General features: G+C 36.1%; 1 protein-coding gene and 1 long non-coding RNA gene across 5 annotated transcripts in view; one reads left to right on the forward strand and one right to left on the reverse strand.

Moving 5' to 3' along the window:
* LOC309654354 overlaps positions 1-13,642 on the forward strand; it is a 498,770-nt gene that overhangs the window by 428,050 nt on the left and 57,078 nt on the right. The gene's annotated exons all lie outside the window — the stretch shown is intronic.
* ADAM10 (ADAM metallopeptidase domain 10) overlaps positions 1-13,642 on the reverse strand; it is a 110,705-nt gene that overhangs the window by 30,811 nt on the left and 66,252 nt on the right. For 3 of the 4 annotated variants that reach the window (XM_082446278.1, XM_082446281.1, XM_082446280.1), the window contains 2 exons: positions 12,909-13,001; positions 9,537-9,720 (listed from right to left, as the gene is read on the reverse strand). In XM_082446278.1, coding sequence (XP_082302404.1) covers positions 9,537-9,720; positions 12,909-13,001 — 277 coding nt within the window. The remainder of the gene's footprint in view (positions 1-9,536; positions 9,721-12,908; positions 13,002-13,642) is intronic. The other variant, XM_082446279.1, reaches the window with a different exon arrangement.

Below are 13,642 nucleotides of genomic sequence, written 5' to 3' on the forward strand. Positions count from 1 at the left end.
TAAGTCATGGTTTAACTTTTTAAATACTGCAACCAGTTTTGATATGCCAGAAATTCAATTAATGATATCATAAATACCTATAGCTAAGCCATAACTCAAGTTCAGTAATTGCTTTACACTATAAATTTAAGATTTTACTACATATAGTCATTACTGAAAAACAGAAATTATGTAATGAGAAGAATAAAATGTTTTTAATTTGAGTCAAAAGCAATTATTGATGGATGGATGACTCAGTGACCAACAAAGAAGTATGACATTTTTCTATCTACAGGATAGTCTGAAAGCTAGTCACAGAATATCAGTCTTAAACTCTAAAAAAGACACCCCCAAAAGAAAAAAATTATAAAAACTACAGGGTAGTATAATACCTTGACAGAATCCATAAATAAAGTTTTGATGTGAGCAGGCCTAAATATCTAAAACAATAGTATCATGCTGACCATACAATATTAATCTGAGCAGTAATTCTGAAGCAGACATTAGTAACACTCCCAGATAGGTTATTAGGAAATGTCTGAGGGAATTTCTTTATCTGTCAAGTCTGGGGAGCAGTACTCACATGTAATGGGTAGGGACCAAAGATGTTAAACATCCTGCAAGGGACAATCCAGACCTGTACAAAATGTCAATATTAAGTGTCCTCTTTTCTAATGATGTAATATTTTAATGATGTAATTCTCCTAGCCTTTTAATTACACTTTCAAACAGGTTAAGAATTCGAGGAATATCAAGGAGATAGGCTCAAGATGGCGGAGTAGAGGACGTGCGCTCACTCCCTCTGGCGAGAGCACGGGAATCACAACTAACTGCTGAACAATCATCGACAGGAAGACACTGGAACTCACCAAAAAAGATACCCCACATCCAAAGACAAAGGAGAAGCCACAATGAGATGGTAGGAGGGGCAAAATCACAATAAAATCAAATCCCATAACTGCTGGGTGGGTGACTCACAAACTGGAGAACACTTATACCACAGAAGCCCACCCACTGGAGTGAATGTTCTGAGCACCACGATGCTTCCCAACCTGGGGGTCTGACACAACCTGGCGGTCCAGAAGGGAGTGGCACAATATATTTAAAGTGATGAAAGGGAAGAACCTACAACCAAGATTACTCTACCCGGCAAGGATCTTATCCAGATTTGATGGAGAAATGAAAAGCTTTACAGACAAGCAAAAGCTAAGAGAATTCAGCACCACCAAACCAGCTCTACAACAAATGCTAAAGGAACCTCTCTAAGTAGGAAACACAAGAGAAGAAAAGGACCTACAAAAACAAACCCATAACAATTAAGAAAATGGTAACAAGAACATACATATCGATAATTACCTTAAACGTGAATGGATTAAATGCTCCAACCAAAACACACAGGCTCGCTGAATGGTTACAAAAACAAGACCCATATATATCTGCTGTCTACAAGAGACCCACTTCAGACCTAGGGACACATACAGACTGAAAGTGAGGGGATGGAAAAAGATATTCCATGCAAATGAAAATCAAAAGAAAGCTGGAATAGCAATTCTCATATTAGATAAAACAGACTTTAAATTGAAGAATGTTACAAGAGACAAGGACACTACATAATGATCAAGGGATCAATCCAAGAAGAAGATATAACAATGATAAATATATATGCACCCAACATAGGAGCACCTCAATACATAAGGCAACTGCTAACAGCTATAAAAGAGGAAATCGACAGTAACACAATAATACTGGGGGACTTTAACACCTCACTTACACCAATGGACGGATCATCCAAACAGAAAATTAATAAGGAAACACAAGCTTTAAATGACACAATAGACCAGATAGATTTAATTGATATTTATAGGACATTCCATCCAAAAACAGCAGATTACACCTTCTTCTCAAGTGCACGTGGAACATTCTCCAGGATAGATCACATCGTGGGTCACAAATCAAGCCTCGGTAAATTTAAGAAAATTGAAATCATAGCAAGCATCTTTAACCACAACACTATGAGATTAGAAATCAATTACAGGGGAAAAAAAACTAAAAAGCAAAAACACATGGAGGCTACACAATACATTACTAAATAACCAAGAGATCAATGAAGAAATCAAAGAGGAAATCAAAAAATACTTAGACAAGTTACAATGAAAACACGACAATCCAAAACCTATGGTATGCAACAAAAGCAGTTCTAAGAGGGAAGTTTATAGCAATACAAGCCTACCTCAAGAAACAAGAAAAACCTCAAATAAACAATCTAACCTTAAACCTAAAGGAACTAGAGAAACAAACAAACAAAACCCAAAGTTAGTAGAAGGAAAGATATCATAAAGATCAGAGCAGAAATAAATGAAATAGAAACAAAGAAAACAATAGCAAAGATCAATAAAACCAAAAGCTGGTTCTTTGAGCTTTAGCTCAACATTGATAAACCTTTAGCCAGACTCATCAAGAAAAAGAGGGAGAGGACTCAAATCAACAAAATTAGAAATGAAAAAGGAGAAGTTACAGCGGACACTGCAGAAATACGAAGCATCATAAGAGACTACCACAAGCAACTCTATGCCAATAAAATGGACAACCTGGAAGGAATGGACAACCTGGAAGAAATGGGCAAATTCTTAGAAAGGTATAACCTTCCAAGACTTGAACCAGGAAGAAACAGAAAATATGAACAGACCAATCACAAGTAATGAAATTGAAACCGTGATTAAAAATCTTCCAACAAACCAAAGTCCAGGACCAGATGGCTTCACAGGTGCATTCTATCAAATGTTTAGAGAAGAGCAAACACCCATCATTATCAAACTCTTCCAAACACTTCCAGAGGAAGTAACACTCCCAAACTTATTCTATAAGGCCACCATCACCCTGATACCAAAACCAGACAAAGATACTACAAAAAAAGAAAATTACAAACCAGTAACACTGAGGAATATAGATGCAAAAATCCTCAACAAAATACTAGCAAACAGAATCCAACAACACATTAAAAGGATCATACACCATTATCAAGTGGGATTTACCCCAGGAATGCAAGGATTCTTCAATATATGCAAATCAATGAATGTGATACACCATATTAACAAACTGAAGAATAAAAAGCATATAATCATCTCAATAGATGCAGAAAAAGCTTTTGACAAAATTCAACACTCATTTATGATAAAAACTCTCCAGAAAGTGGGCAAAGAGGGAACCTACCTCAACACAATAAAGGCCATATTCGACAAACCCACAGCAAATATCATTCTCAATGGTGAAAAACTGAAAGTATTTCCTCTAAGATCAGGAACAAGACAAGGACATCCACTCTCACCACTATTATTCAACATAGTTTTGGAAGTCCTAGCCACGGCAATCAGAGAAGAAAAAGAAATAAAAGGAATACAAATTGGAAAAGAAGAAGTGAAACTGTCACTGTTTGCAGATGACATGATACTGTACATAGAGAATCCTAAAGATGCCACCAGAAAACTACTAGAGCTAATCAATGAATTTGGTAAAGTAGCAGGATACAAAATTAATGCACAGAAATCTCTTACATTCCTATACACTAATGATGAAAAATCTGAAAGTGAAATTAAGGAAACACTCCCATTTACCACTGCAACAAAAAGAATAAAATACCTAGGAATAAACCTACCTTGGGAGACGAAAGACCTGTATGCAGAAAACTATAAGACACTGATGAAAGAAATTAAAGATGAAACAAACAGATGGAGAGATATACCATGTTCTTTGATTGGAAGAATCAATATTCTGAAAATGACTATACTACCCAAAGCAATCTACAGATTCAATGCAATCCTTATTAAATTACCAATGGCATTTTTTACAGAACTAGGATAAAATATCTTAAAATTTGTATGGAGACACAAAAGACCCCGAATAGCCAAAGCAGTCTCAAGGGAAAAAATGGAACTGGAGGAATCAGACTCCCTGACTTCAGACTATACTACAAAGCTACAGTAATCCAGACAATATGGTATTGGCACAAAAACAGAAATATAGATCAATGGAACAGGATAGAAAGCCCAGAGATAAACCCATGCACCTATGGTCAACTAATCTATGACAAAGGAGGCAAGGATATACAATGCAGAAAAGACAGCCTCTTCAATAAGTGGTGCTGGGAAAACTGGACAGCTACATGTAAAAGAATGAAATTAGAACACTCCCTAACACCATACACAAAAATAAACTCAAAATGGATTAAAGACCTAAATGTAAGACCAGACACTATAAAACTCTTAGAGGAAAACATAGGAAGAACACTCTTTGACATAAATCACAGCAAGATCTTTTCTGATCCACCTCCTAGAGTAATGGAAATAAAAATAAACAAATGGGACCTAATGAGACTTAAGAGCTTTGCAAAGCAAAGGAAACCACAAACAAGACAAAAAGACAACCTTCAGAATGGGAGAAAATATTTGCAAACGAATCAACGGACAAAGGATTAATCTCCAAAATATATAAACAGCTCTTGCAGCTCAATATTAAAAAAAGCAAACAACCCAATCAAAAAATGGGCAGAAGACCTATATAGACATTTCTCCAAAGAAGACATACAGATGGCCAAGAGGCACATGAAAAGCTTCTCAACATCACTAATTATTAGAGAAATGAAAATCAAAACTACAATGAGGTATCACCTCACACCAGTTAGAATGGGCATCATCAGAAAATCTACAAACAACAAATGCTGGAGAGGGTGTGGAGAAAAGGGAACCCTCTTGCACTGTTGGTGGGAATGTAAATTGATACAGCCACTATGGAGAACAGTATGGAGGTTCCTTAAAAAACTAAAAATAGAATTACCATATGACCCAGCAATCCCACTACTGGGCATATACCCTGAGAAAACCATAATTCAAAAAGAAACATGCACCCCAATGCTCACTGCAGCACTATTTACAATAGCCACGTCATGGAAGCAACCTAAATGCCCATCAACAGACGAATGGATAAAGAAGATGTGGTACCTATATACAATGGAATATTACTCAGCCATAAAAAGGAACGAAATTGGGTCATTTGTAGAGAAGTGGATGGATCTAGAGACTGTCATACAGAGTGAAGTAAGTCAGAAAGAGAAAAACAAATATCGTATATTAACGCATATATGTGGAACCTAGAAAAATGGTACAGATGAACCGGTTTTCAGGGCAGAAATAGAGACACAGATGTAGAGAAGAAACGTATAGACACCAAGGGGGGAAAGTGGCAGGGGGGTGGTGGTGTGATGAATTGGGAGATTGGGATTGACATGTATACACTAATATGTATAAACTAGATAACTAATAAGAACCTGCCCTATAAAAAAATAAATAAAATAAAATTCAAAAAAAAAGAATATCAACTAATTAAAGTAGAAGGAATGATTAAAAAAAAAAAGAATTCGATAGGCTGTGGGTTATCTTGAGAACCTCATGTTGAGCTCCGCACGTGGTCAAATTCTAATACGTAAAATCAAACTAAAATTACTAAACTAAGAAAAACAGAAGAGACAATTTCTACCAAATCAAATGTCTCAAAAAATGTTCTTTACAAATGGTCAGAGGAATACTGAATGGTTCAGGATTAGCTCTGGAGATGACCTCCAGAGCTAGCCTTTTTCAATGACCTGGCAAACTGAGACTATGTTCATTGGGTTAACTGATAACATTAAGAGGGATAATAGATGAGCAGAATGTGCTTTAATAAACCAAAAAATAAAGGCCCCTCAAAAGGCAGGTTAGAAGCGTGTAGCAAATGAAGTAGAACAAAGGGATTATCTAATATAAAGAATCTACTTCGTTAAGGAACCAGTGTTTCAGTCTCTAAAATAAGAGGCTACTACCTGCTTAACACAGAACTGTGTTTATATAAAGAGAAGTTTAGAGTAATCTTTCTAGATTCATATTCAAGACTATCTTTGTTTTGGAGACCAGACTCCTCCCTTTTTGGAGCTCCACTCTAGGCCCTGTATAATTTCAAATGGAAGCCTCCAAGTCATCCCAGCTCACAAGCTGTTTCTACTTATTATGGAGTTGGGGCAGGAGGTACTGTTTTTCTCATTAAGGTAACTGAAGGCAGTACCCAACCACAATAAGAAATTTTAAAAGAGCAAATAAAAAGTAGCATAAACAAGACTTAAAGACAAGAAACCTACTATTCAAATGTTTTAACCCTCATTGCTTTTCCCAGCTTAACTGAGTCAGTGAAGAGGACTACAGCAAATAATTTCAGTAACTATTCTGTGAAAATTAACACAACAGTATCAAAACAAAATCCTTTCCACTACCATATATTTGAATAGTAAAACAGCTGCAGAGTTAAATGATACAACAGAAATTAATTAGGCCAAATAAAAATGAAAAAGATTAAGAAACAGTGACACATCACAAGCTGAACAGATCAGCTATAAAATGCTATTTTTAAAAATAGTGTAACAGCAAGCATTACTAACATCTACATGCAGAAACATGAAGTATCAAAGGAAGGGCAAAGACAGAAGAAATTACAACGAAAAATAAACAAGTTGAAGCAAAATAATTTACCTGAATTTATAGAGACAGAACAGACAAAGGACCCTGTCTCCTAGTTCCCAAACCAGTGCTCTTCTAATTATGCCTTGACAATTACCCAAAATGATGCCTAAATAATATAGAGTAGTACTATTTTATAACTCATCTCTCTTAAGAAAGAAAGAAATAGATTCCATCTCTGCTTAGATGCAGGAAACATTTCAACTTCTTCTTGGAAATGTCTTAGAAAGATAAAAGTAGGATGTTACATTATAATAATACCTAGTAAAATAACTACCAAATGCACAAAACCTGGAGTCAAAAGGTCCAGATTCTAGGTTCTGTGAGATACTGGGTTGTTGACAAAGTCTCTGAATCCAATCCACCTGTATAATGGAGGAAATACTACCTACACCTCATAACGGAACTGAATTAATCAGTAAGAGCAAATACATAAAGTTCCTTATAAAAACATAAAATGTAGGTCAAATAAACTCAGTTCAGGTAGTCTAAGGGCAAAGGGAAGTGAAGAAGAAAGCTGTCAAGGCAGGTATCTTATTCTAGAAAAAGTTGTGTTAAAGGAACAAAAGATCCCTTCTCTTTGCCACTCTGGCCCCATTCTTCCTGCCGAGCCCCTCCCCAGAAGCTCTTAGAAAAAAGGCTTCCGAGAGCTGGAGTTAGGGGTTTAACACAGAGTAAAGAAAGAGGGCATCAGATGAAGAACGCAATGACAAAAATACAAGTAATGTGGCCCAGTATTTTCAATCCAGAACTGCTGCTTCAATAAAATAAGCAGCATTTCATAAAATAAGTGGTCCAGATATCATAAACAACTAGAAAGAAAAACTAACTCTCCCCCCAAACCCATAACCCCAGTCCAATCATGAGAAAAACATCAAAAAGACTGCAACAGAGGGTTATCCTACAATATCCCTGACCAACACTCCTCAAAATTGTCAAGGTTATAAGAAAAACAAGAAAAGTCTGAGAAACCATCACAGCCAAGAAGACTAAAGAGGCATGACAATTAAACGTACTGTGGTATCCTGGACAAGATCTTGGAACAGAAGAAGGACCGTAGTAAAAACTAAAGAAATCTGAAAAAACTATGGGCTGACTTTAGTTAACAATAATGTACCAATATTGGTTCATTAATTGTAACAAATGTACCATACTAATGTAAGCTGTTAATAATACAGGAAGGTAGTGGAGACGACTCTATCTGCTCAATTTTTTCTATAAATCTAAAACTGTTCTAAATAAAAAAAAATAGACTTATTTTTTTTAAAAAGTAGACATGAGGATATCTGAAGTTTCAGGAAAATTTGACCAAGCTCTCCCAGGACCATTACATTCTTAATGAACAACAGTCTGGAGTTGAAAATGCAAAATGGCAGAAAGTTTTTAGTCTGAGATCATCCAATCATTTGCCCAGGAGACATTTTGTGAGCAAAAATATTAAGATGGTGGTTTTCAAACTTTAGTATGCATCAGAAACACCCGGAGGGCCTCTTCAAACAAAGAGTGATGGGCTCCACACCTGGAGTTTCTGATTTAGTAGACCTGAGTGAGGCCCACGGATTGACATTTCTAACCAGTTCCCAGGTAATACAGATGCTGCTACTCCATGGCGCACACCTGAAGAGCCACTATGTTAATGGTAATATACAAAGAAAACTGAATCCCTGAGTTCCTACAGTCCTTACTGATGATTAGGGAGAAGGGACTATAAACTTTGTGATAAAATTATCCAACTAACCAAGGAGGGGAAAAGAAATTTCAGAATATATAAGTTATAAAACATGTGAATTACCAAAGGAAAGAGTGAGTTGTACAATCTGCTGACAACGCACGTAACACAAAACCAGCACAGATCATTGTAAAGGACAAATATCCAAAAATACTGCACTACGATATATGCAGCCTATGACATAAACTTGTACTTTAATGACATCATGAAATTGAGTACACTTTAAAATGTGGAAGAAAAACAAAAGCTTTGGAAACTAAAAAGGATATTCATTGCTGGCTTTAAAAAAAAGAGCAAGAAGTATAAAAGCAAAAATACAGTATTAAAGATGTTAAAATATGCATAACAAACCAAAGAATAAACTAAGAATACAAAAGCCTGCCTTGCCCCGGAAAAAGCAGAAGTTGATTCTTTGAAAAAGACAGAAATTATGTATCAGAAGGAGAAACTGCTGTGTATAGCTCAGAAGATGACAGACTACTGATCAAATTCTATATGGCAAAATTTATATTCAAAGAGTCCGGGATTCTTTCTACTCATCTTTCAATTCATTAATTTGTATTTCTCTAAAGTAGGCTACTGAACTTATTACACTGTGAATCACAGACCCCCACCCCGACTGCAATGGCAAGGGGATTATCCCATCCCGGCTTTCTCAGTGACAGTAGCTTTCACGGCTAAGGCAGAGACCCCAGCAGAACGTGGGGCCATGCAGTCAAGCCAGTGGAGCTATGGGTACTGGGCCTCCTGCCCACATCTCTTTTCAGGCAACACTTCCCTTTTGCTAAAATAAAGGTGAGAAATAATAATAATAAAGGCAGCCTTTCTTTTCTTTCTACCTGTTATTCCTGAGTAGGATTTCTCGGCTCTTTATCTCACGGCAGAAGAAGCAAGAACACAGTTTTCCCCTTTTGACTCTAAGAACCTCTCCCCATCCCCCTACCTCCCAAAATAATTAATTGATTACATTAACTTTTGTGAAAAAATTAATATTTTGCTTTTCAGTTTCAGAACTAAGTACCACTTTTTCCCATAAAATTATTTCAGCTACTGAATGTACCAAATGTCAGGATATCTCCCTGTTAGTACTCATTTACTCATTTCAAAATAAAAAGCTGCTTCAACTATTTTTCCATTTACATTATGCTTATGAATTCTGCCTAACTCAAGATGTGTAAATTTAGATACTGTACAGGCATCACTTTCTCCTATACTTTGTAAAATTCAATCCATCATGAGAACTGCTTTTCATTTCAAGTAGTAAGTCAAGACATATTTAGATAAACTACCTGAAGGTGCTCCAACCCAAGCCAGACCAAGGACACCATCATCAAAATCTCGGTCTGTGAAGACATAGGCCAAACAGTAGTCATCATGATTCTGCTCAGAATTTAATTCCAGAAACTTCTCCACACCAATATTTGGAAAACGGAAGGGATTTGTAGGATCCTTCTCATCAGCAGTTGTGTTGATCTAAAATCCAAAACAATGACTTTAACAAGCAACCAACGTTAGCAGAGCCTTAGTGTAAGTAGTATCTACCTGGACAATATGCTTGGGGCCCAAAGAAGTCAGGCCTAAATTAAAGCTTTTACAGTTATTCCCACTACCTCCATCCCTGAGCTAATCATAGAAGCCAAAAAGGGAGGAGGGAGGGAGGAGGGAAGGAAGGATGGACGGGTAGGGGAATTAAAACTGAGTATATTACATTTCTGAGCAAGTGTTCACAGATTCCTGAACACTTGGGATGGGAAAACAAGTTCTGCTTTCAAAATTTCCAATAAGGAAGTACAGTTTCTCAATTTAATCATTTGATGAGTCTCCTTTAGTGCTAATCTCCTACATATGATGACAAGTATGACATAAAACCCTATATTTCAGCTAATTATTACAACATAAAAGAGATATTGAACCCAAAACTGTCAATTCAGCACACAAATCATATTCTTGGTTCTCCTTGCCTAGAGTCATGAGTCAAGCACAACTAACTTCAAGTTCAATTTTTTCCCCTGAATGTGAGCAAGAATTTTTTTTTCCTTTGCCAATTCGTTTCTCTTATTATTTCAAGCTGAGTTCCTCCAGAATGTTTCCTTCGACACTTAGCTACTATACTCCAGGGTGCAGGTTCCCCCTTCACAATGTGAAGAATAATCAGTTCTGATACCAAACTTCAACTAAAACAAAAGCTTTCATTTACTACTCATGCTTCCTTTCAGAGACCTCTGCCTAACCTTTGAAGTCCTAGAACAATTTGGTTTTCCCCAAGTATGTCAGAGAATTACATACAAGACTATTGGTAGAGAATAAAAAGGAATATGTATGAGAGTAAACATTGCTTAGAAGGGAAATCTCAGTCTATTGAAAATATCAGTGATAAGGCTATTACAGTTAATAAAATGAAAACTATAGATCTTTTTAGGATCCACATCCTTCAGTAAAAACCAAGGAGCTTACAAACAGGATGGTAGAAACACCACTGAAGGCAACTGCCTAAAGACGGATATGAGACCATCTGGTTCATCCATTAACAATTAACCAGAAACAATCAGTTATGGTCATCTAACACACACACACACACACACACACACACACACACACACAAATCCAAAAACAAGAACACTATATATTAAAGGTAGCCCATGCTTAGAGACATTCTGCATATCGCTTTTTCCCACTAAACATAGAAATGAAATTCTCTGATACTTCTGTAATATTGGCTACAAATAAAAACTGCATCTAAATTTTAGTTACCTATATTAAAAATGGGATGATTAATTTTTTTTAACAAATTTATTTATTTATTTTTGGCTGCGCTGGGTCTTCATTGCTGCACACGGGCTTTCTCTAGTTGCAGCGAGCAGGGGCTACTCTTCGTTGTGGTGGCTTCTCTTGTTGCAGAGCACAGGCTCTAGGCTCGCGGGCTTTAGTAGTTGTGGCGCGCAGGCTCTAGAGCGCAGGCTCAGTAGTTGTGGCGCACGGGCTTAGTTGCTCAGCGGAATGTGGGATCTTCCCAGAGCAGGGCTCGAACCCGTGTCCCCTGCATTGGCAGGCAGATTCTTAACCACTGTGCCACCAGGGAAGCCCGGGATGATTGATATTTAAATATTTGCTTATAAAATATAAATTTCAAATTATTTAATGGGTCACAAACAAACTTCAACTGATGACATTTAAACTAAAGTTTTAATCTCAGTTAAAGGCCTGAAAAACAACTAATTGCCACATAACTCTTTTATATACATGCATCTCTTCATAATGCAAATTACTTTACTCAAACAAATGTGTTTCACTAAAATTTGTTCAGGTGTTCTCTACTTTTCACTACTTTGCATTTCATTGCTCTGTCTACTAAATAGCAATACTTATACCACTTATCACTTTTACTTGCTCATTTAAAGGTTTATATTGCTCTCAAAATACATGAAAGCAATTGATTACAAACAGTTCTTATACAGTATATCGAACCATATTTCACCTTAAGACAATCCAATGTAATATTTAATCATGTCACTTCTAAAAGTAAGGACCACTTTCAGCTATTTTTTAAAATATATTACACGTATGTACTAAAACTATTATCTAGTCAACCATATTTTAAGAAGAATAAAAGCACAAACTATAAAGAAACCCTGTGGGGTATTCCCTGGCGGTCTGGTGGTTAGGACTCGGTGCTTTCACTGCCAAGGGCCTGGGTTCGATCCCTGGTCAGGGAACTAAGATGCCGCAAGCTACCGGCGCAGCCAAAAAAACGCTGCGCACCCATGTGGCACAGCAAAAAATAAATAAATAAATAACATTTTAAAAAATAAAAGCCATTAAAAAAAATTTGTTTTAAATAAAGAAACCCTGTGGCAAGTACTTCTGTAAAATGATGATTTTTAAAACCCAGGTTATCTAAGCTTATAAACTCAGATTCTTAAAAGCTATATACTTTGAAAGAATTCATATTTAGAAAATTTTTGAAACAGTCCAATTTGTTAATAACAATATTTACTTATTAACAATTTATAACATTAAAACTAAGAATCAGTAGTTCTGGATCAGCATTTCTCAAAATGTGCACTGCAGGTCTTTGGAGTTTCAGCTGATGTTAATACAAAAAGGTTAAATTAGCTTAGAAAAATATGGATTTCTTTCCCAAAGGATTTCTCAAAACTTGAAATACATTAGTGTGCACTGTTAAATTTCAAGAGGAAACAGTATTAAGTGTTTTTCCAACTTCCAATTGTATTTAACCACTGTACCTATCCTTCCCTCCGCTGCAGCATCAAATGGGACACACTCTGAAATATACTGCATAAGGCAAATCTGAAGAAACTGGGGAATAATATCAGGGAGAAAAATGTCAAGTACGGTTATCTGCAGTTACTTAGAGTGCTTTCTAACTGGTATGTTAATCAGATAGATAGAAAACAGTACTTTCTACCATACCTCTTCTGCAGTCCAGATTAAAGTCCTATAGATTTCATTAAGTCATAAACCCAAGTATCCCCTCTGTGTGTGTGTAAAACCCAAGAGTAAAGATAACCTGCATCAGCAAACACAATTTAACTATTTAATGCATGAAGATGAAGTAAAAGGCAAGCATTTTTCTTTTTGTAAACATGATCCTTATTGTTTCTCTTTCTTAATGTTCTTAACTATTGAAATTCCTTACTTACTCTTATGCGTTTCACCATGAAACTGATATTACGGATTCCAGAGAAGTCTGTGGTCTGGTAAATTGTATCAATCGCTTTAACATGACTGGATATCTATTGATTTAAAAAAAAAGACATTTTAGAGGCAATGTCGAAATGTGAAAAAGACTGTGAATTTCCATTTCCCAAATCAAGAATTATTCATATTCCACCACATTCAAATTTTAAAATGTCAATATCATACACTAGATGAAAGGATGAAAAAGATTAGTGAGCTGGAACTGAGAAGGGAAATTCAGTGACTTTTCCATATTTTTCTCTGGCCAAAACCAAACACGCACTCTTGCCTCAGTCATATATTGGGTTGGCCAAAAAGTCCCTTTGGTTTTTAAGTAAAAATAAAAGACATTTTTCATTTTCACCAAGAACTTTATTGGTATTCATCATTTTGTTCCACTACCTTCTGCCATTTTTCAGGTAACTTCATAATTCCATTCCCAAAACTTTTTATCTTTTCAAGCAAAGACCTGTTCCAGGTACCTTTTACAATCTTCCAGGGAATTGAAATTTCTTCCATTAAGAGAATTTTGTAAAGACCGAAATAAATGGAAATCCGAAGGTGCACTGTCTGGTGAATACAGGGGATGAATCAGAACTTCCCAGCCAAGCTGTAACAGTTTTTGCCTGGTCATCAAAAAAACATGAGGTCTTGTGTTATCCTGATGGAAGATTCTGTGTTTTCTGTTGACTAATTC

The sequence above is a fragment of the Balaenoptera physalus genome, assembly GCF_965194825.1.
Source record: "Balaenoptera physalus genome assembly, chromosome: 2".
NCBI classification, from domain to species: domain Eukaryota; kingdom Metazoa; phylum Chordata; class Mammalia; order Artiodactyla; family Balaenopteridae; genus Balaenoptera; species Balaenoptera physalus.